This window comes from Sus scrofa, chromosome 7, assembly GCF_054392235.1.
Source record: "Sus scrofa isolate SSC_HxYL_T2T_F1_AM1 chromosome 7, Sscrofa_HxYL_maternal_Yorkshire_Landrace_v2.0, whole genome shotgun sequence".
Lineage (NCBI taxonomy): Eukaryota > Metazoa > Chordata > Mammalia > Artiodactyla > Suidae > Sus > Sus scrofa.
Genome location: NC_139389.1, coordinates 111420410 through 111442156, shown reverse-complemented (window position 1 = coordinate 111442156; position 21747 = coordinate 111420410). Strand labels below are relative to the sequence as shown.

The following is a 21747-nucleotide window of genomic DNA, read 5'->3' as shown; positions in this document are numbered from 1 at the left end:
CAGACTTTCTTCGGTGTCTTATGTGTTGCGATAAACATCTGGCTGTGATGCCTCTTTGGATCTGTATCTCTTTCTAAAGTGGGAATTTCGTTTGCTAGACCACTCCCAGGATAGTTGTGGAATGTAAGAGTGGACACTGAAGAAAGCATGGCCACTGGGATGGGAAGAGAGGGTGCCATGGATTTAAGAGCAGTGGGCAGTGTTTCTCTCTGGTGGGTTTCGGGTCTTCTGAGAGACATGTGTGACTGCTTTTCCCAGGGGCTGGGAGCAGCTGGAAGTCACCTGCACGCCATACCTAAAGGAAACCCTCAGCTCCGTCTGGAACGTGGAGGACCATATCAATCCCAAATGTGAGTGAGGTCACGTCCAGGGCTGGCTTGGAAGGGAAACCTTCATGAGTAACTCTTATCTTAGGAAAATAAACCTTTACAGAGTCTGCTGCCACTTTGTCTTATGGTTGCCATTTTTCCCCCCTTTTTTAAACCTAATCTCTTCATATGCATTGTCTAGATAGGTAGCTCCTTTTTCTCCCATCCACTTAAACTTCCCATGCTCCTTAACTCTTCTCCCTAAAGTGCCCAGCAGCCCCCCTTCGGGGCCAGAGCTGGTTGTCTCTGGTCCTCTTCCTTGCCTCTGGCTGGATTCTCCCTGCCACCTATAATGCAGGTGCATCTGTCTTGCCTGCGTCTGGCCTCTTCTATCCCCTCTGTGGTCACCTCCCCACCCGAGAGGCTTAGAGCAGGCTGGTGCCTTCCCTTCATGCCCCCGTGGAGGGCTCCTCCCCTCCCCACCTCCAGCCTGTGCTTTTACAGAAAGCGAGGGCTGCAGCCCTTGATCTGATCCCATAGTTAAACTCCTAGGCTCCAATCCAGCACCTCCACGTCAGGGTCATCTTCAGCTCAGCGAGTCTTTGGATTCCTCACCTGTCCTCCCAAACTTCCTGCTTCTGCTTGATTTCTCCCCTTTATGCTTTCCATGTCCTTCTTTTTACCACCTAATTTAACCAACCAGCCAATTCACATACTTTGTTGAGTACGCCAGGGACCATGTGGGGCCCTCGGGTAAGCTGGTGAACGAGATAGGCTGGGTCCCTGTCCTCTCGGGGAGAGCAGCCCGAGGCAGCCCCGTCACAAAGGGTAACAGACTGAATGCGTGATCGAGAGTCCTCCCATCCCCTCAACACTCGGACTGCTCGTTAGCTTGCGTGAAGGCTTCCCTCAGCCCCAGGCAGCAGCGCAGATACCCTGGGCAGTGGTGAGGAGGGGACGTGTGAGAAGGTTTACTCCCCTGTCGCTTCTTTCTCTAGTGCCAAACATCAGCCTGGACGTGCTGCAGCCCAGTTTTCCTGAGATAATGCTGGAGTCCCACATGGTGATGATTCGGGTACTGTGGCCCCTTCCCACATGGTGGCTTCTCTAAGGGCTCTTGGGCATCCATAAGTTTGGATCACAGATCAGTAACCGTGGAACAGACCCACTGCCCCCTTGTGGAGCGCTTTGAAAGTGTCTTCACTTAGGGCTTCCTGGGTCTTCAAAGGCCTTGGGTGCTGGTGGTGGTGACGGTGGGGATAATGATAAACACTCACATGGCTCTTATGTGCCAGGCCCTACTCTAAGCACCGCACACATGTTAACTCACTTCGTGCTCATGACAGTCCCACTGAGATTATTGGTCCCAGTTTACGGATGAGGGAATGGAGCACAGAGGTTAAGGAACTCACCCAGGTTCACGTGGCTAAGTGCGAGTGGCGGATCCAGCCTTCAGCGTCAGTGCTGGTTGCCACTACACGCCTCATCGGGATCCTCAGACGTGTTCCCGTGGCAGAGCTCCTGGCGATCGTGGTGCTCTTGGTTGAAAGTCATGAGACACTGATAGTTCATTCCATCACATGAAATCAGGATCACTTAGCAGGAATAGCTAATTTGCAGCACAGAAGTCCCAACCAAGAGCCCACTCATGTTCCCAGGCAGAAACAAACGGTTCAGGGGGCATGGCTGATTCTTTCTAAGGTTTTTAAGACCCTCTACTGTTAGTAGCTGACAGCTGACATCAAAGGTTTAAGAACAACCGAGAGAGGAAATCTTCAAATTGGGAAACTTCTACCCACGAGCGTACAATTTCCCTGTGAATTGGAGAAACCCTCCTGCAGTTTAGATGTTGAAAGGGAGACCTCTTTACTGCGGCTTCTGGAAAACCAGTGTTCTGCCGGAGTCACTGTCCCTCCCGCTGGGTTTGTGACTCTCGGCACGGTTACAGGCAGGTGTAGCAGTTGTTATTTTTCACCTGGTGAGCCACTGTCAGTTGGTCTTTCCTGGAAGTGATTATGTAAGCCGTTCTCAGTAAATACAGTTGACTTATCTCACCAGATTGAATTACACAATTCAAATTCTGTCATTTCTGTACCTTGGGAGGTGATGAGTTGACAGTAAGCAATCTCGGGGCCGCTTCTTCTCTGACTCTCTGCTTGTAGCTGTCACTCTGGGCTGATGACATAGCTCTTTGGAATATGTGCCTGTCAGTCAAAATCATTTCAGGTCTGGGAAGAATTTTAAGATTAAGTCTAAATAAATAATCTCACTTTTTCTTCCGTTGTTTAAGAGGGAGAGTTAAAGAAGAAGAGGGACATAAGGAACCTTTCTTAGTCAACTGATGTAGAGTCAGGATGGGGAGAGAGAGCAAAATAGTCCAGACTATGGAAGCTGCAGGGAACAGGGCTCCTGCTAGCCGAGTGGAGGGCCTAAGGCCTGGGAGGGAGAAGGCTGCCTTGCCGGCTGAGGTTAGCTGGAGCAAGCCCGCTAGGGGTGAAGCATGGAGAGCAATGTACAAATACCCGTGCCTATAATGGCTTCAGGTTTAGCCTTCCTTCCATTTCTTGGTTTACTGATGGAAGTAGATTTCCCGGGAGTTTAATGTGCAGGGTGCCCTCGGCTTGTTACAGCTCTCGCTGGAGTCCAGGTTTGGGACGGAGAGGTACTGGCTTGAAGGAATTGATTTTCTCTCAGCCGCTGGTGGTCTGGGCTCCAGAACGATTCGCTCTTCATCCCGAGGCCCTTCAGATGGTCATAGTGGTTCAGGGGCTGTGTGGCTGGCCTCTTTGGGTCCGATACCCGGTGGCACTTGTGTCCCTGGGGAAGCCACCCAGCCTGCAGACAATTCTCAGCCCCTCAAGGAGCTGGTTGGTAAGGCACTGGGTAGTAGGTCACTCAGCCAGACCTGGGTCTTTCTTGGGCCAGAGCAGTGACGTTGCATCCCAGAGGGTATTTGACAGTGTCTGGAGACATTTTGGGCTGGCATAATGGAGGAGTAGGGGTGCTTCTGGCATCACGTGAGTAGAGACCAGGGACGCCACACATCCCACATGGCAAGCCAGCCCACGCTGGAAACTTCCCCAGGCCCACGTGTCCTTAGGGCTGTGGTGGGGAAACGCTGACCTAACTCCGAGCGCCTCACTCCCCTCTCAGACTGAAATGCCTTCTCAGTCTGTCCTGATGACGAGACTGGCTCCAGTCCTGCTGGTCAGCATCCAGAATCCTGGTCCTTTTCCTTCTTGTTTTAGTAAAGATTTGCCATGACTTTGCCATGTACAGACAGGTGGTTGTGTATTGGCTGCTGGATGATAGGGGCTGAGTCTGGGGCTTTCAGACTAAAATGTGCATTCTTATCCAGTGTGAGATGACTCCCAGCAGGTGAAATGTGTTCTTGGAGGGCAAAACCAAAAAACAATAGAACACCCAACTAAACTCTTAACTCTTTAATATATAAAGCAGAAGTTATCATATAGTATGTAAACAAATACACAGAATAGCTGTGGTATTAAAATGCAGTGGGGGGACTTATTATAGTGATGAAATGTTTTACAATATATACAAATATTAAATCGGAGTTCCTGTTGTGGCTCAGTGGTGAACGAATCCGACTAGGGACCATGAGGTTGTGGGTTCAATCCCTGGCCTTGCTCGGTGGGTTAGGGATCTGGCGTTGCGTGAGCTGTGGTGTGGCTTGGATCCTGCATTGCTATGGCTCTGGTGAAGGCCGGCAGCTGCAGCTCTGATTGGACCCCTAGCCTGGGAACCTCCATAGGCCTCAGGAAGAGGCCCTAGAAAAGGCAAAAAGACAAAAAAAAAAAAAAAAAAAATTAAATCATTATGTTGTATACCTGAAACAAACATAATGTTATATGTCAATTATACCTCAATAAAAAATTCTTTTTAAAAATGCCATGTGGAGCTTGGGAGGGGGTTGTTTAGGAAAAGCTGTCTTAAAGGTTTAGGAGGGGTGAGCAATCATGAAAAAAAAAAAAAAGCTGAGAAAACACTAGGCTAAAGTAACTTTTTCAAAGCCCGAGAACTTAGAGTTTCTGCGTTTGTGTTTGACATCGGCCTTCCAAGGGAACCAGTGCCTGGATTTTAAATGCCCTCTGCATCCTCTCGATACCTTATCCTTGGCCTGGAAGATGGGCATATATTTTGCGCCCCGGGAGGCAAATCTCATGCCTCATTCTCTTTTAGGCAGAGAGGGTCTGGCGGCCTGTCTCTGCTGGGCCCTGGGGGCTGGCTTGCCGGGAGAAGTAAGGCAGGTGTAAGCAGGTGATTGACAGTGAGCACCCAATTCTTCCCTGCAAGCAGGGAGTGGGCGAGGAGAGGTGTTCTCCTGACAGTCGGCCGTATGTCAGCGACAGCCATCGCTCATGTCGAGGTCGGCCTTCTAGAGCTCTGTTTTGACGAGCTTTTCTTTGCCACTTTCCTGCAGGGGAACAATGGCCTCAAACCCAAAGAAAATGAGTTCACGTCCAAACCCTGGCACTGGCCCATCAACTATCAGGTAGGGCCCGGGGCGAGGGCTCCTTCTGGGGAATGGAGAGGCTGCTGAGAGTTGGTGGAGGTGGGGTGCACCAGGATGAGGCTGCACCTGGCATGGGGTGGCCAGAGTCCTGGTCATTTTCTGCCCTGATTCAGACCCAGCCATCCCAGGAGGCTCACGGAGAACGTGCCCAATCCTAGCCTCCCGTCGTCTAGGCTCCCTTCCGTCCATGAAGAGTGGCCCTCCTTCCTCCCCCTGGAACTTGGGCGGCTGGGAGGAGCTGAGCTCTGGGCCAGCGGTGTGTTGTCCTCTGCCCCACAGGGCCTGCGCTTCTCAGGGATCAATGACACGGACTTCCGAGTATATCTGCTCGGCAACCCGGTGAGTGCCTCACCCACCCGGGACGGGCCCGGAGCTGGTCCGTGAGAGCTGCTGCTTTGTGTCACCCTCCCGTGCTCTCTTCCCTACAGGTGGTTTGGTGGCTGAATCTGCTAAGCATCGCCCTCTACCTCCTCTTGGGGAGCATCATTGCTGTGGCTATGCAGAGAGGGGCACAGCTGCCTGCCCAGGTGGAAGGTCAGGTCCCCGGGCTCTCTGGCCCCCCACCTAGCAGCCGGCAGGGTCACTGCCTTGGGAGGGCCCACCTGCTCATGGGCCATCCTTTGCCTGTCCCTTCCCTTCTTCCCTTCTCTTTTGCTTTTTAGAGCTTCCAGTCACCAAATGCCCAGTTCTGTGTTCGACAGCACATCCTCCAACAACACTGTAGGGATTTTTACCCCCATTTTATGGATTAGGAAACCAGGGCACACAGAGGTTAAGAAACATGTCCCAGTAAATGATAGAACTGAGGTTTGCACCCAGGCGACCTGAGTTCAGAGGCTTCACTTTTAAGCTCTACACTCTCTGCAGAGCTGCCCGCCTTTTCTCATCTGCTCCCTCCTGGGCATCCTCTGGTCAGGTAGACAGGACCCCCCAGGGCATGGTCTGTGGGTTCCCTATCCTAGTGCTGCTGCTGGTAACTTGAGCTGCCAGGCCTTGGATCACAGCATCTGAGGCATCCACACAGGCTCCTTCTGCCTCTGCAGTTCTGGGTCCAAACAGATGAAGTCCCAGACCACACCCTCCCCTACCTCCATCCTCACCTCTGCCCGCTCTTCTGCCCTGTCTGCTGCTGCTGAGACCTGTGTGGCAGCAAAGACGTGGGAGATGGAGCTGAAGCCCAAGCTGCCTCCTGCTGGTGTTTGGCACCGTGGCCGTGGGGGCCGAGGCCCCCCGGGCTGGGCAGCAGGCAGTTGCTCCTCTCTTCCGCCAGCTGCTGTTGGGTTATCCAGCTTGGTCCATACAGGGAAAGGAAGGCCCAGAAGGGGATGTGGCTTGTTCAAGTCACACAGTGAGGAGGGGGCAGAGCTGGAGTAGACCAGGCTCTCTGCCCTCCTCCCTGTGGGCTGACAGGGCTCTGCTGCTTGGGGCCCAGGGCTGTCCCAGGTCCTGCTGCGAGGAGGCGGGCAGCTCCTGTTTGGCTGGATGATCCATTACTTCCCGTTCTTCCTGATGGGCCGGATCCTCTACTTCCACCACTACTTCCCCGCCATGCTCTTCTCCTGCATGCTGACAGGTCAGCACTGCCCACCCGGACCTGGGCAAGGAGGGTGGGGAGGCGGGGGAGGAGGGGCACTGAGGGTGAAGCCCTGCTTCCTGGACCCGGACTGGGGTGGCTCCTGCTGCCTCTGACAGCAGGTGTCCTCTGACACACTGGTGCAAGGTTCCTTTTCCTTCCAACAGGCGTCCTGTGGGACACTCTCCTGCGGCTCTGTGCCTGGAGCCTGTCCTCCTTTGCCCTGGCCAGGGCCGTACATGCGCTGGGAATCCTGAGCCTGCTCCTGGGAATTGTCTACAGGTGGGCATCCCCTGCACCTTGCGTTGCTGCCCCCCAGCCCGGATTCTCAGCCTCAGTGCATTTTAGAATCCCTCGGGGGCTCTTGAAGCACACTGGTGCCCCAGCAGCAGGTTTCAAAGCTCCCCACGTGACCCTAAGGTACAGCCCGATGGGAGGAGCGTGGGCTAACTCCACATTCTGTCCTCTCGCCAGTGCCCCCAGCTTTTGGACCACTCTGGCCCCTGTGGGAGGGCCCCCCCCCTCTTTAGTCACATGGCTCCGCACTGGAACAGCTCTCAGTGGGGTGACGGAGTGGGTGGTAGAGAGGTGCGGGGAGTGTGGTGTGGCTCAGAATAACTGGAAGGGGGGTGTTGTTTGGCAAACTGCCCCCCCTTCCCCACCTGCAGGCCTCACAGACCCGCTGCTGAGAATCACTGGCCTTTAGGGACCTGGGGGCAACGTAAAAGCCTGAACAGGGAATGGGGGGCCTGTGGCCTGAGAGCACTTTCACATTTTAACAGTCTGGGTCCAACAATCCATGACCAGACCGTGGACTCTTCTGGCTGCTGGGCTTCTAGGCATTAAGTCAGCCTCTGTTAAGCTCATAGACTGCCAGGGGCTCCTGTGGCGGATGCATGCAGATGGGGTGAAAGGGGTGGGTCCTACAGGTGGAGGGGGTCCCATGCCCTCCAGCAGGAGGAGCTGAATTTCAAAGATGTGTAGGGCCTCTTGCCTCTGCTGAGGTGCTGGGGTGCCAACTGCCTCCCTCCGGGTTTTCTCTCTCAGCTTCTACCTCTTCCACCCTCTCGCTTACGGGATGGTTGGTCCCCTAGCCGAGGACCCCCGAAGTCCGATGGCAGGACTCAGGTGGCTGGAATCATGGGACTTTTGAGGCCACTGCAAGGACTCCAGCCTGAGCCCAAGAACTTCCTTGGAACAACCAGCTGTGGAGCCAGTCCCTGGATCCTCCCAGCTGTGGGGAAAGCTGCCTGAGGAACCTGCGGTATTCTGCTGCCTGCCGGGACCACGCCCTGGGAACCCCTGGAATTGAACCCACCAGAGCCATGGGTTCCACCGCTGGGACTGGCTCAGCAACAGGCGACAACATCCCGCAGGCTCATTTCCCCGAGTGTGCAACATGAGGAAGCATGAGTGTGTGAGAGGATGAGTGTGCGTGTGAGGGTACGTGTGTCCGTATACTTGTGGAATATACACCATGACTGTGGACGGCTGAGTGTCATAAACGAAGAAATCATCCAGGGATATGGTAGTATTTTCTGGTATTATTTTCACACTGGATTTGTGGTTTTTTTGTCTTTTTAGGGCTGCACCCGAGGTATATACAGGTTCCAGGCTAGGGGTCAAATCAGAGCTGTAGCCGCTGGCCTACACCACAGCCACAGCAATGCAGAATCTGAGCCATGTCGGCCACCTACACCACAGCTCATGGCAACACCAGATCCTTAAACCCACGGAGTGAGATCAGGGATGGAACCTGCATCCTCATGGATGCTAGTCAGATTCATTTCCGCTGAGATACAGTAGGAACTCCTCGCACTGGATTTGGTTTGTAAGATTCATCAAAACTTCTCAGATCTCCGAGAAGGCTGCAAGCACAGAGCTCACCTTGGGATATCCCTGGGGGCAGAGCAGATGGGACTGTTGAGGCTGTGCTGCCCTCCTTCCCACAAATAAGCCCAAATGGCTGCGTGCCCCTGAGCCCCAGCGCCACCTCCCAGCTGCTTCCCCGCCTGGTTGCTTCTAGAAGTCTCCTTTGTGGCCTTAGGTGGCTAGACTTCTGCCCACAGTGTGCGCAAGGACCTGGGCCCCAGAGCCAGGCGGCGGAGAAGGCCCTGGCCGTGTTGGCCCTCCTGGGGCCTGAGTTCCTCGCTGTCTGGGAACGTCACACATGACATTGGTGGGAGGAATGGCCCCCTGTCCTTGGCTTTGCATGTTCTCAGGTCCCGTGAGCCACAGGCCATTTCTGCCCGTCCCTCTCCCTCTGTACCCAGCCTGGCTGTGAGAGGGTTGCACTGGGAGCCTTTGGGGCCCCTTTCCTGGCAGCCGCAGTGGATGCGCAGCAGAGTAGGGATGTGTGGTGCTGGGCTGGGGTCCTAGTGGGGCATCGGGGCATGGGCTCCTCTGGCCGGGCTGGGCTGCTGTTCCTGTCACTCACAAAGCACTCCCTGTTTTTAACTCTATGGTCCTCTCCAGCTGACACCCCCGCCCCACCCCGCTCCATTTCATTTTCTATCTCTGTGTCACTGTTTCACCAGTCTCTTTTCCCCAAAGACCCAGAGCCCCTAGAAATGCATCAGAGCTTCTACTCTTTACCACTTTGAAGCCCAAACAAGAAGCTCAGAGCTGTTCCTTTCAGTTCCGCCCCACAGGAAAGGGATAAAGAAAACCCTTGGGTCAGAACTGAACTAACCCAAGGCCAGCCCTTCAGCTTGCCTCTGTGCTCCTGGTGCATGACAAAATATTATTTTGTCTTAGAGGACTGTGATGCTTCAAGGTTTAATGATGAGTATCTGCCACACTCTGTCTTCCCTCCTCTGTAGCCCCCACCAACTCTGTCAGGGTCAGCGCTCTTTAGAGCATCTTTGCTAGGCGGTTGCCACGGAGACTGGAAATTGGTCCCAAGGACAGGCTGTGCTACCTACTGGGTGGTGGGGAGGGAAGCTTCTGGCCACACTTGCTCGCTTGCTCGGACGTTCAGACCAACCATCATTAATGTTAATAGAGGAAATGCAGCAACGTCAAGAGCAAGGCAGGTTCGTTAATTAGATCTGGGGCCTGATGACCTCCCTTTCTCAGTGCTGCAGCCCTTTTGACTTCCCCCAGCAGGAAGCACTGCCGGGTGCTGAGTCTGGGCTGCTTGCTTAATTGCATTTCTGCAAGGGAAGGAGAGCGGGGACGGACAGCCTCTGCTCCCCCATCTCCTCTCCACCCCCAGGCCCAGTTGGTTTCTTCCAGGCTGGGTGGGAGCAGCCACCTGGGTGGGCTCTCCTGGAGGTAGAATGCAGGAAGCTGTGCTTGGCTCTTAGCAGAGAACAGTGGCCCCACCATGACAGATGACAGCTGGGAGGTGGCTGATGTTCCTTTGCGCTTTCTTATTTTCTAATAGGAACCTGTTGGAAGGGGGTGTACTGAAGGAGCCAGAGGGGAGCCACTGAATGAGGGGAGGGGAGAGGAGAAAGCTCAGCCAGCTTCCCCCCCCCCGCCCCTCCCTCCTAATTTGCCCATAGAAGTTTCCATTGTCTCTTCCACTTCCTTCCAAAGATGGGAGAAGAACTGTCTGCCTACTCCCTCCTCTTCCTCCTTGACAGACTGGCAGACCTTTCTCTGGGGACAAGGCCATATGGGTTGATGGCCTCAGGTACTCAGGTTGTGGTGTTGGAAGATGCTGGGGGGAGGGGCTGTCGGGATGGGGCTCTGAGTATGGCCTCCGGTCCCCAGAAGCTGGCAGAATGTGACGTGCCCTACAGACTTGCTGGCGTAGGGGGACGTTTGTTAGTCCAGCCTCTAGCCAGCTAACAAATATTTTATATTAAAACAAAGTTTCCTCAGATAATCAGAGGCCATTTACTTTTGTAATAAATACCTCTTATTTTGAATGCCATGTTGTTCTTGTTGTACTTAATTGACTCTGACTTGACCTCTGGCCCCTAGAAAGAAGCATGTTTTGAGTGCAAGACCCATCCCATTGTGTCTGCAGTCTGAGGCCATTGCAATTCCAGCAGAGGTCCTGGGCTAGGCAGGTGAGCCTGATCACTGAGCCCTCTCCTGTATCAGGTCACTGGAGTAATGCTGGTTGTTATTTGATTTATTTAAACTTATTCCAAAATAAGTAGGAAACTGGACCTTATTTTTTTCTCTTTGAACCTCCTCACACAAGTATAGACAGGAATGAGAGAGTAACAGTTGTCCACTTCTGTGACAGCTGAGTGGCCCATCACAGGAGCAATGTCCATGGTGCTTACCAGAGGCCCCCAACCTGACAGGGGTCTTCTGTCACCAGGAGTCCTCTTAAGGGTCCCAAGGAGGTAAGAGCTGACGGATGTTGGACAGCAGCAGAGGAGGGAGAGGGGTCCACTCCGCAGTGAAGCTGGGCATCTTCCGAGCTGAATCCCTCTCCTCCTTGGGACCAAGAGTAGCTGGAGGTGGGAGGGGGGCATCCTGCAGATCCTCAGGAACGGACGTGCCCAGGAGAGGCAGGTTGGAAGAGGAACAAACACTTGACTGGCACAGCTTGGTTTACCAACTCCTGACACATCTGTGATGCTTAATCCTCATAAAGGCCCAGTGAAGTCAATGCTGTTTGGTCCCCATTGTATCTATGAGAAATTGAGGAGTTCCCGTCGTGGCGCAGTGGTTAACGAATCCGACTAGGAACCATGAGGTTGCAGGTTCGGTCCCTGCCCTTGCTCAGTGGGTTAACAATCCAGCGTTGCCGTGAGCTGTGGTGTAGGTTGCAGACGCGGCTCGGATCCCGCGTTGCTGTGGCTCTGGCGTAGGCCGGTGGCTACAGCTCCGATTCAACCCCTAGCCTGGGAACCTCCATATGCCGCAGGAGCGGCCCAAGAAATAGCAACAACAACAACAAAAAAGACAAAAGACAAAAAAAAAAAAAAAAAAGAAAAAAAAAAGAAATTGAATTACTTGCCTAAGGTGCCACAGTTATTAAATAGGACAGGTGCCAAGTCAGGCTTTTTCAGCTTTTCCAGCCTGGTCCCGGGACAACTTGGACCCTCTGGGGGAGGCCTGGACTCAGCGCTAAGCATGTTCCTTTGTACATTCTGCCCAACACAGCGACAACTCATTCAGGGCCCAGTGTATCCTGGTGCACACAGACCAGTGTTTTCTGGGAAGAAAAAAGCCCTGATTTGTAGCCTTTTCCAATTTCCATGGTGTAAATACTCCACTATGGCCTATTTCAGGCTACCAACCTGACGTCACTGAATGAGGAGCCAGAAAGATGCACACAACTGGCTCTTACAAGCCATCTTAGAGCCAGTTCTGACACACCTTTGACCCAGACCCAATGACCTTGGCTTGGTCTGAACTATGGATACAGCTCTTGGTCACAGTCCATTAAAGAGAGGGAGGCAGTGGAGCCTGGAGGCCTAGAGGAGGGGCCAGAGTCTGTCCCGAGGTCAAATCCTGGCCCCACCACTTATTAACTATGTGACCTTGAGCCAGGTATTTAACCTCTGGCCTCCATTTCCTCAACAGTAAAACAAAGGTATGATAAATAGGAACTACTTCATGGAGTTATCATGAGGGTGAAAAACCTTAGCAATGCAAAGTCCCTTGTATAGCATCTGGACATGGATGCCCCATAAATGCCAGCTCGTTATTGTTGGTGATAAATTGGCCTTAGTGACAGCACTGGCTCTGGAGAGAGTCTTTGAACCCTCTCTCCATTACAGCCTCCTGCCCAAGTATCAGGCAGATGCCAGGGAGGGGAGCCCCTGGGACTTTTCCTAGCCCCTCAAGTGTGGAGTGGTACCCCTGTCTCCTGGTTGGGATACATACCCTGACCGTGGAGACCCAGCCAGGGTCTTGGGCATTTCGCTAAGGGAAGTGGAGGTTAGAGTGCAATTAGCTCTCTCCTCCTGCTTCCTCCCGGCTCTAGAAAGGTGGAGCAAGTGCTGCCTCCACCACTTACTAGCCATGGCCATCAGCTCGTTAACTTACCAGATTCCAGACCCTCCCCAAAGGAGAAAATGGACAAGACGTGTCCCCAGAGTAGACCATTGCCAGGAAGCACAAACTGAGTGGAGCGGGAAGACTTAGATGAGCTGGATGGTCTACACGGAGCACTGGACATCTGGGTACTGACAGGTCAGTCTTCAGAGGCTTTTGGCCTTCTCCTGTCACCTGCTCACCTGACCGCAGGGCCGTGGGATGCCGGCCTGGGAGTCTGATCCCTGGTCGCCCAGCTTTCTCCTTCAGCCCCCAGCCCGATTGTGCTCTTGCTCAGTCTCCTGGACTCCTAGAGACAAGTCAGGCTGCCTTACAGCCTTGCTCCCCTGTTCTGGCCCAAAGGCAGCAACGATGGTGGCAGGGGTGGGGTGGGGCTGGGGGCCAGGAGACGAGAGGAACAAGACGTGCTCCTGGGAGAGGGAGAGCAGTGAGATGGTGTCACTGGGCTTGGCTGGGAGCAGGAAAGAAGAGTTCTGAGGCCCTTAGTCCTGATTCAGGGCCAGGAGAAGTTCTAGAATGTAAGGATTCAACCCTCCAAGCCTAGCACAGGGATTGGGCATGCAGCCTTGCTTGTTCATCACCCATGGCCCCGGCACACCCACCTTGACCCCGTGGACCAAAGGAGGTGGGCCGAGAGGCTTCCGGAGACTTTACTACCCAACTGCCTTACTGTACAGCTGAGGAAACTGAAAAAGAGAGGAAATGGGGCTGGCGGCGTGACATGATGCAAGGTAAATGAGGGCCCGGGTTTTGAAGAGCAAAACCCGGGCTCTCAGAACTGGGCTGGGCCTGAGGAACTTTCATGCTTGAAAGAGAAAGGTTTAGGTCTGATTGACAGGTGACCAATGGCACATAGGAGATTCTGTTATCCGAACTTCAAATCAAGAAATAAATAGTATTTCTATTTAAGCTTTTACAAAAGTCTATTAAAAATTGCCAAACAGTAGAATGTTCTAACTCCCTTAATGTCCAGGGAGTGGAATGCTCACAGCTGCTGCACCCAAGCAGAGCTGGGGCTAGAACTGCAGTTGACAGATTTCTAAAGATGAAGTCTCAAGAAAATCCAGGCCTGGCGTTCCCGTCATGGCACAGTGGTTAACGAATCCGACTAAGAACCATTAGGTTGCAGGTTCGATCCCTGGCCTGCTCAGTGGGTTAAGGATCTGGTGTTGCTGTGAGCTGTGGTGTAGGTTGCAGACTCTGCTCGGATCCTGAGTTGCTGTGGCTCTGGCGTAGGCTGGAGGCTACAGCTCTGATTAGACCCTTAGCCTGGGAACCTCCATATGCCGCGGGAGTGGCCCTAGAAAAGGCAAAAGACAAAAAAAAAAAAAGGAAAAGAAAAGAAAAGAAAAAGAAAATCCTGGCCTGGCTGGCAGTGGCTGTGGTCTTGGTCCTGACCCTAAAACTGAGAGCCCTGGCGGCCCTGGAATGTCACAGGACCCAGAGGTAGGGCAGACCTCTTCCCGCCCTTCTCAGCCTTGTCACACAGGTGGGCGCCAGGCATTCTCCGGCCTCATCTCGGGCCAGCTAGAAGGAGACCCTGTGCCAAAGGGTCAAATGCCTCCAGGCAGTGTTTGAGTGAGGCTCTTGGAGAGATGGCTCTGCCAGAGCCTACCTAAGGCGACCAAGTCAGCTCGGTGCCCTAACTAGTAAGTGGTAATATTGTCACCAGTTTCCAGATGAGGTCCCAAGAGGCTCGACGATTTCTGCGAAGCTCTGAAACCGTGTCTTTTCCCATGCCACCGGCTGTCCCCGGCCAGAGCCCGTTGCCCAGAGATGAGCCTCCTTGCGGACGGGAGGGGGGCGGGGGCCGCGGTTGCTTTAAAGCGCCCCAGCCCGGGCGGCGCGGGGCGGGGCGCTGTCTGAGCCGCGGGGCGCCGGGCGCAGCGGCCGGAGCGGGGTCCCCGGAAGCGCCAGCAGGCCGGGCGGGCGGGGGCGCCTCCACCTGGGCGGGGAAGGAGCCGTTGCCGGACCCCGCCTGGCCCAGGCGCAGGGGCTGTAGGGGGTGCCGAGTGCCCGCGTCGCCCCGGTGATGGCGCGGCACGTGCGGTGACGGTGCCTGCGCCTCGAGGGTCCCTGCCTTGCGCCCCGCGTCCCCGGGTGAGCATGGAGCGCCCGGAGCATGAGCTGATCCGGCAGAGCTGGCGGGCGGTGAGCCGCAGCCCGCTGGAGCACGGCACCGTGCTCTTCGCCAGGTGAGGGCAGCCCAAGCGACCCCGGGGGTGCGGGTGGCGGGGTGCCTCTCCAGGAATGGGTTCGAGGCGGCCGAGCCGGCGCCAGAGGAAGGAAACTGGCTCGCTGGGGCGCCTCCAGATGTGCGCCAAAGGATGGGGGCACGGCGACGGCTGGCGCAGCCCCTCCTGTCCTTCCCCGGTGGTGTCGCGTCTTGCAAGCCAGGGCCGTACACCCCGCTGCTAACCGGGCTCTCTGGGTGCCCTCCAGGGTCCGCTCCGGCGGATCTCCTTACTCGCAGGCCAGCACAGGCCCGCCCCGCGCTGCGCCGCCTCCCAGGCCCTGTGCCTTCTGAGTATTCTTCTTCATTTCTTGGTTGGTGACTGCAGGGGTGCCCACCACTGCTGGTACGGGGAGACTGGGGTGTCCGGAGGGCCTGGGTGGGGAGGGTGTAATGGGTGTCTGGCCGGCAGGGCACGACCTCTGGGCCCTAGGAGTAGGCACTCCAGTAACCAACAGAAGGATAAACCTTTCTGTGGAAAGGACCAAGCCAGGCCCAGAGACTAGCCAGGGGAGGAATGATAGATGCCCAGTTCTCACCACTGGAGAGAGGGTAAGGAGGTGTGTAGACCCCAAAGGGAAAGGGGAGGCCAGTCTTCAACCTCAGCTTGAGGGTGTCTGGGGCGCGGGCGATCAAAGATGCAATTTTCTCTTGCTGCGGGTTTTTAGGAGCCTTGGCTCCCTAAGCCAGCCCAGAACTTCTGAAGAGCCTTTTGCAAAACCTCCCCATGAACAAAAAGGGAATAACTTTGCAGAATCCAAATGGCCCTCCCACATGTGGCCAAGAGCGTCTGCTTGTGCCTCCCAGCTTTCCCCAAACCCATTATTTTCTCAGGCATCCTCTGTGGCTCTGCCACTCCCAAGCTGTGTGACTTTAGGCAAGTTACTTAACCTCTCTGGGCTTCTGTTTCTTCCTTTACAAAATAAGGATAGCAATTACACCCACTGCTTAGGATCGTGAGGAATACACGAGTTAACCATATGTAAAGTGGTTAAGTCAGGAAGTATAGGTGTTCGGAATATTATTATTATCACTGGCTCAACCCCCCTCGGACATGATGAGATTGGGAGGTTTTGACCCAAGAACGGAAGAGGAGGAAAGAAGGGAAGGGGGCGTGGTGGTGGAAAGAGAGAAAGGCTTTCTCTTTCCTACTGCACACACAAGGCTTCCTATTTGAGGACCCCTTCCTGTCCCAGTCCACACCCCTCAACGGTTTATGGAGGGCCTACTCTATGCCAGGTCCTAGGAGAGGCCTGGGGACACGTCGTTTTTTCCAGGATGCTCCTTCCAGGATGCATAAGAGGTGAGAAAGGGGCACGGGCAAACCTGGCAAAGGGGTGCGTGCCAGGTTGAAGGGTGTGCTGTAGTTTACAGCCAAGGCGGTGCCACCCTCTCCTGCTGCTGGGCAGCCAGGGCTGGTGGAGCCAGTAGGGCAACACCCCAGGGCTGACACCAGACCTCCCCCCCACAGGCTGTTTGACCTGGAGCCGGACCTGCTGCCCCTCTTCCAGTACAACTGCCGCCAGTTCTCCAGCCCGGAGGACTGCCTCTCCTCCCCCGAGTTCCTGGACCACATCAGGAAGGTGAGGGGCAGAGGGAGTGCCTTCCTGGGAGAGAAGGGGCTTGGAATCGGGAGAATTACTTGCGATTCTTGTCCCAGGCCTGGTCTTACCCCCGTTTCTGCCCCCTACCCTCAATCCCCTGCCACCGCTGCTGCCCCAGCTCCCTTTCGCTGGGGCATCCGCCCCTTTCCCTCTGTGCTGAGATGGGCGGGGTCTCAGGCACGTGGGTCAGGCTTTTCCCCCACCCTGTGCTCCGCCAGCTGCTCACAGCTCTGCCCTTTGCCCTTGGCCTTGTCCCCTGGCTCCTGTAGTTGGTGTTGGCTCTGATCCATCAGGGACCATCTGCCTGTGGAAACCAAACTGGGGTTTTCTTAGAGACTGGCGACACTCACAGGGCCTCAGTGTCCCCTCGTCCCAGGAGGACAACACTGTCGTGCAGGTGTGTTTAGGGCTTTGAGCCCCTCAGAGGAGAGGGGCTTCCTTCACAGTGCAACACTAGTAATTTGGCCACCACATGTTGAGCGCCTACTGTGTACAGGCTGCTTTCTGTCCTGGAAAACTGAGGGTCCTCTCTTCCTTCTGGTTGGAACCCCCAGATTCTGGACTGTGAGTGGGGGCAGGGCTGGGGAGTTGCTCTGGTCTGTTTCACTGTTACCTCGGCCTTGGCAGGTGATGCTTGTGATTGATGCTGCAGTGACTAACGTGGAGGACCTGTCCTCGCTGGAGGAGTACCTTGCCGGCCTGGGCAGGAAGCACCGGGCAGTGGGTGTGAAGCTCAGCTCCTTCTCGGTGGGTAAAGGGGCTCTTCCTGTCTCCGGAGCTCCTGGCTTGAGGCCACCACTCTCTCCCAGGCCTCCGCATCTACCTGTTTACCCTCCCCACTCCCATACCTTTAAATGACAGGGGCTGGGGCCTGTATGGTCACAGTGCCTGGGGCCTGCATGGTCACAGTGCCTGCTGTGTGACCCTGGCACTGCCCTGACCTCTCTGAGCCTCCACTTTTTCTTCTCTAGTATGATTTCTCTTAGAACCACAGAAAGTGAAGGAGCCTTTGGGATTCGCTAGTCTGCTCAGTTTTATATTGTTGTGGATAAAACCATCCCAGAACAAACTGGCTCAAAACAATGATTCCTGGTTTCTCTGGGCTCAGTCGAGCAGTTCTTCTGTTCCACGTGGTATGGCTGGAGTCGTGTGTGTACTGCCTTCGGCTGGGAGCTCAGCTGGGGTTGGAATGTCCCCGCCAGCCTGTCATCCTTTGGGATCTCTCTCCCCGTGGTCTCTCCCTTCCCAGTAGTCTAGCTGAGCTTACTTGCAGAGTGGCAGCTGGGTTCCAAGAGGGAGTTTTCCAGGAGGACCAGCCAGCTGCTGCTTGTATCACTCTTGCTAATGTCCCACTGGCCAAAGCCAGGCACATAGATGAGCCCAGAGTCAAGGCAGAGGGGCCCCAGACCAGGGCATAAATCCTTGAGAAGTGGTGCACTGGGGATCGCTGGCCTGACAGCCTACCACACAGTCCAGTCAGCTCGCCCGACGGTAAGCACCTTGAGCAGGGGACTGAGTCCGCCTTGTTCTCTCCATCCCCAGCACTAGCACAAGGTCTGCTGTTTAGTGCATGGTCACTACGTATTTGTGGAATAAACTGTATTTTATAATTAATAATAAAAATGAGAGCCATTATTATTGTTGAAGACATTATACACAATCACCATTGTCTCTCTCTCTTTTTTATAATTTTCTTTTTAGGGTCCTCCCCCCAGCATATGGAGGTTCCCAGGCTAGGGATCGAATCAGAGCTACAGCTTTCTGGCCTACACCACAGCTCACGCCAATACCAGATCCTTAACCCACTAGGCGAGACCAGGGATCAAACCCTCAACCTCATGGTTCCTAGTCGGATTCGTTTCTGCTGCGCCACCACGGGCACACCTGAAGACTTATTATGTATTGATGCTGTACTAAGAGCTTTTCAGATGATTTGATTTAATCACCCCCAACAATCTGTTGAGTTAGAAGTTTTACTTTCCCTTTTTTACTGAGGCTCAGAAAGGTTAGTTAATTTGCTCAGGGTCACACAGCTCCTAAGTAGTAGAGTCAGAAAGTGAATTCAGGTCCGTCAGGGTTGCAGAGCTTGGACTTGGAACATCATGACTGCTGCCTTGCAGAGGAGGTAACAGGCCTGGGGGCAATGACTTCGCTTTTAGCTTTGTCTGAGCTCAGGGTCCCTCATAACCACCCCATGGCCCCTCTCACAGGGTGGTTGTGAGGCTGGGGAGTGGAGTGCAATGCTTTGTTCACTTTAAAGCCTCACCTTTAAGGGGTACCCAAGGATTGGGGCAGAATCCTGCTCAGAAAGCATGGCCCCGTACAGGACAGAAGAAAAGGCCAGTCCCCGCCACCAGTTTTTCCACTCGTGGAAGGGGCTGTGCCTTCCTGCATTGGGAATGACAGTGCCCCTTGCCTCTGCAGGCGGTGGGTGAGTCCCTGCTGTACATGCTGGAGAAGTGCCTCGGCCCCACCTTCACACCAGCCACACGGGCCGCCTGGAGCCAGCTCTACGGGGCCGTGGTACAGGCCATGAGTCGGGGCTGGAATGGCGAGTAAGAGGAGGCCCTGCCCAGCAGCCTCCCCGGGGAGGCCCCTGACTGTCTGTGTCTGTCTGTTGGTCTGTGTCTGTTGTAGCCTGGCTCCCCTGGGCCTCCCTGCATCGTGGTCCTTGTCCCCTTGGCCGCACCAGAGAGGCGATGAGCAGGCCTGGGCCTCAGTCCCGCTCACCCCCACCTGCGGACAGGATGGCTCTTCCTTTAGAAAGGAGCTGCTGGATTTCCTTGAATTTCCCATCGCTTCCTCCCTGCTGGCTTTCTTTCCCCTCTGGCTCCCCTCTTTGGCCAGAAGGAGGAGCGGCAGTGTTTTGGTGGCAGAGGTGGCATGGGCCCCAGGAGGTTCAGGGCTTTGAGAGAATGGGCTCTTCTGTCACCCTCCCTTCCCAGGTGAGCCTGGGCCAAGGCCAGGGAGCGGGGCTCCTGTGCTTCGGGCGCCTTCCCAGCCGGCCTGCCTTCAGTGCTCCTTCTCTCCCAGGGGCCTTTGCTTTCCACAAGGAAAGAGACAGGACAGTTTCAGCCTTCACCGTGGAATCACAGGCAGTGGGGGCAGGTGACCAGGAGACCTGCTGAGGAAGGGAGAGGTGACCTGGCTCTGTGATCTGGGTCTCCGGGGCCCACTCAGATGCCACCCGACAGAGCAGTGTTTTTTTTGGTAATGTCCTGCGGAAGCTCCCCTATTATTGCTCTGTAGGAACCAGTTAGCCAGCCGGGCTGGGGCAGGGCAGCTGATGGGCAAGAAAGGAGGGGGCTGCATTCCAGAGAGACCCGAGTCCCCGTGGCTCGTCCTCACCCCTGACCCCAGCGGCCCCTGAGTCTTTTTGTCCCCCAATCCTTTCTGCCTCTGCCCCCAGGGACTGTAGGCCCGCAGCTCCCATATTTAATACCTGCTGTGTGCCTGCCTTAGCTGGGTGGATAGAAGAGAAAGCAGCAGGAGAGGCCCCCTACCCTCACCCTGAGCTGTCTCTCGTTTTATCTTTTGCTGTGTGCTGTGGTTGTATAAACTTTTATGAGGAATAAACCTGTTCCACGTGCCTCTCTGACCCTCCGGGACTGGTCTTTTCTTGGGTATTGGTTTGTGGCCAGTGAAGCTGCAGGAAGATGGTTGTAGGACAGGGTAGAAAGATGGAATCAGAAGGCCAAGGCCAGAGTGGGTGGAAAAGAAGGGAGAGGTGCGAGGGGAGCCAGGGCAGGGTGAGGGGTCTGTGGTGGAAACTGGCTGCCAGGGCACACGACTGGACTACATTTCCCAGCCTCCCTTGCACTTAGGTGGCACATGTGAGGGAGGTCTGGCCGACAGAATGTGTGGACGTGTGTACCACTTCCAGACCTGGTCCCCCCGCCCTCAAACTCCTGCATGTGCTCTGTCATCTTTCTGCCAGCTTAATGCAGACCTCACAGTGACCTTGAGGGCCATGCGTTGAACGTGGCAGAGCCACAGGTGGAAGGAGCCCAGGACCCTGAATCCCTGCTTGGAGGAGAGCATCCATTAATCAGAAGTGCCTTGCGGGATCCAAGTACTTCTCCAGCATGTAGAGCAGGGGCTCACCCATTTTGAATTTTCCAGGAAAGAGGCATAAACTTCAATTGTGTTTGTGCCATTATGCATTTGGAGCTTGGTTTGTACCACACATGCCCACATTGGTCCAGAGTCTGAAGCAGTCTGAGGCCAGGGATTGGATGAGTTTGGTGCCAGGACAGCAGCAAACAGCACCAAATCTTGCAGGGTTTCTTGTGAAAGCTTCCAGGTCCCCTTGGAGAGGTAAGTGCCAATCCCAAGGTGGGCTTTTTAAGGAGGTTAAGTGTGTTAACCTGGGTGTACATTGGAGTTGAAGAACAGGTGTGTGTGTGTGTGTGTGTGTGTGTGTGTGTGTGTGTGTGTGTGTTAAGGGTGGGCTTCATCTGAGCTGTATGGGGTTAACCCATCACATGCTCCTGGCTTCCGAGATATGAGGCCCTGGACCTGGGCTGTGAGTGGCTGCTGGGACTGTACCCGGGCCAGCTACCCTCACCCTGGGGTCCAGTTTTCTCAGCCAAGACCTTTGCTGCTGGTGCCAGCAGAGCCTCCTGAGTGCCCGCGGGGACCTCGTTTTTGTGAAGCTCAGAGGGCCAGGTCTGCCAGGCTGTGTGACTACAGACATGGGGTCTGGAGCAGGCTAGGAATGCTTTTCCCACTGGAGCATCCAAAGTATTTTTCTCTCGTGCCCCACAGGCTCCAGTGAGAGGGCTTCTTCCACGTGTGACCAAGTAGTGGCTCAGACTCAGGCGGCCAAGCCTGGCCTATGGCTCCTGAATGTTTAACGCCCACCCAGGAGGGTGGGTTGCCCTGGCTCTCGACAGGCTAAACCCCCTCCCCTGATGTGCCTTGAACCATCCCAAGCATGCCTGCTTTGGCCCCTTTTGAAGGCTTCTCTTCCACTTGTTCGTGTGTGTGTGTGTGTGTGTGTGTGTATGTGATGTATTCCACGTCTCAGCCCTGGAATCCTCTCTCTCCTGTATTCCTCCTCATTCTATCAGCCCACGTTTCCCATTTTATACTAGAATCTCCCTCCCTCACCCCCCTTCCCTCTCCAGCTACCACCCTCCTTACTTCCTTTGGATGGCAAAATTCTTCAAAAGAGTAGTGTTTCCTCGCCGTTTTCATGTCCTCACTCCTGTGAGAGGATGGGAACCGATTTCAACCCTGGCTATCACCCCTCTCTCCCCGCCATCCTACCATCAAGTTCACCAACAACCTCTATCCTGCCAAACTCAGGGGTCACATCTCAGTGTTCATCTTGCTCTTCTGCTCAGCAGCACTTGGAAGAGTTGATCGGTGCTTTTTTTATTTTAAACATTTTATTATGGACAAATGTTAATATACACAGAAATCAGAGCCTTACAAATCTCCGAGTACCCTTCCTTCACTCAGCATCAGCCGTGAGCAACTCAAGATCTCCCACCACCTGACCCTTTAATTTTGCTGCAGAG

At 54.7% G+C, this 21747-nt stretch overlaps 2 protein-coding genes across 4 annotated transcripts in view; both read left to right on the top strand.

The window, feature by feature from the left end:
- Positions 1–10298, top strand: part of POMT2 (protein O-mannosyltransferase 2) — a 41714-nt gene extending 31416 nt beyond the window's left edge. For all 3 annotated transcript variants that reach the window (XM_001926162.7, XM_005656436.4, XM_021099549.2), the window contains 8 exons: positions 259–350; positions 1307–1383; positions 4750–4821; positions 5122–5181; positions 5271–5376; positions 6275–6415; positions 6583–6697; positions 7463–10298. In XM_001926162.7, the coding sequence (XP_001926197.6) occupies positions 259–350; positions 1307–1383; positions 4750–4821; positions 5122–5181; positions 5271–5376; positions 6275–6415; positions 6583–6697; positions 7463–7568 (769 nt within the window). In that variant the 3' untranslated portion in view covers positions 7569–10298. The remainder of the gene's footprint in view (positions 1–258; positions 351–1306; positions 1384–4749; positions 4822–5121; positions 5182–5270; positions 5377–6274; positions 6416–6582; positions 6698–7462) is intronic.
- Positions 10299–14491: 4193 nt separating this feature from the next.
- Positions 14492–18781, top strand: NGB (neuroglobin). The gene is given in 4 exon segments (NM_001001647.1): positions 14492–14580; positions 16090–16201; positions 16850–16969; positions 18647–18781. Coding segments are annotated over 4 exon segments (456 nt in total).
- The last annotated feature ends 2966 nt before the right edge of the window (positions 18782–21747 follow it).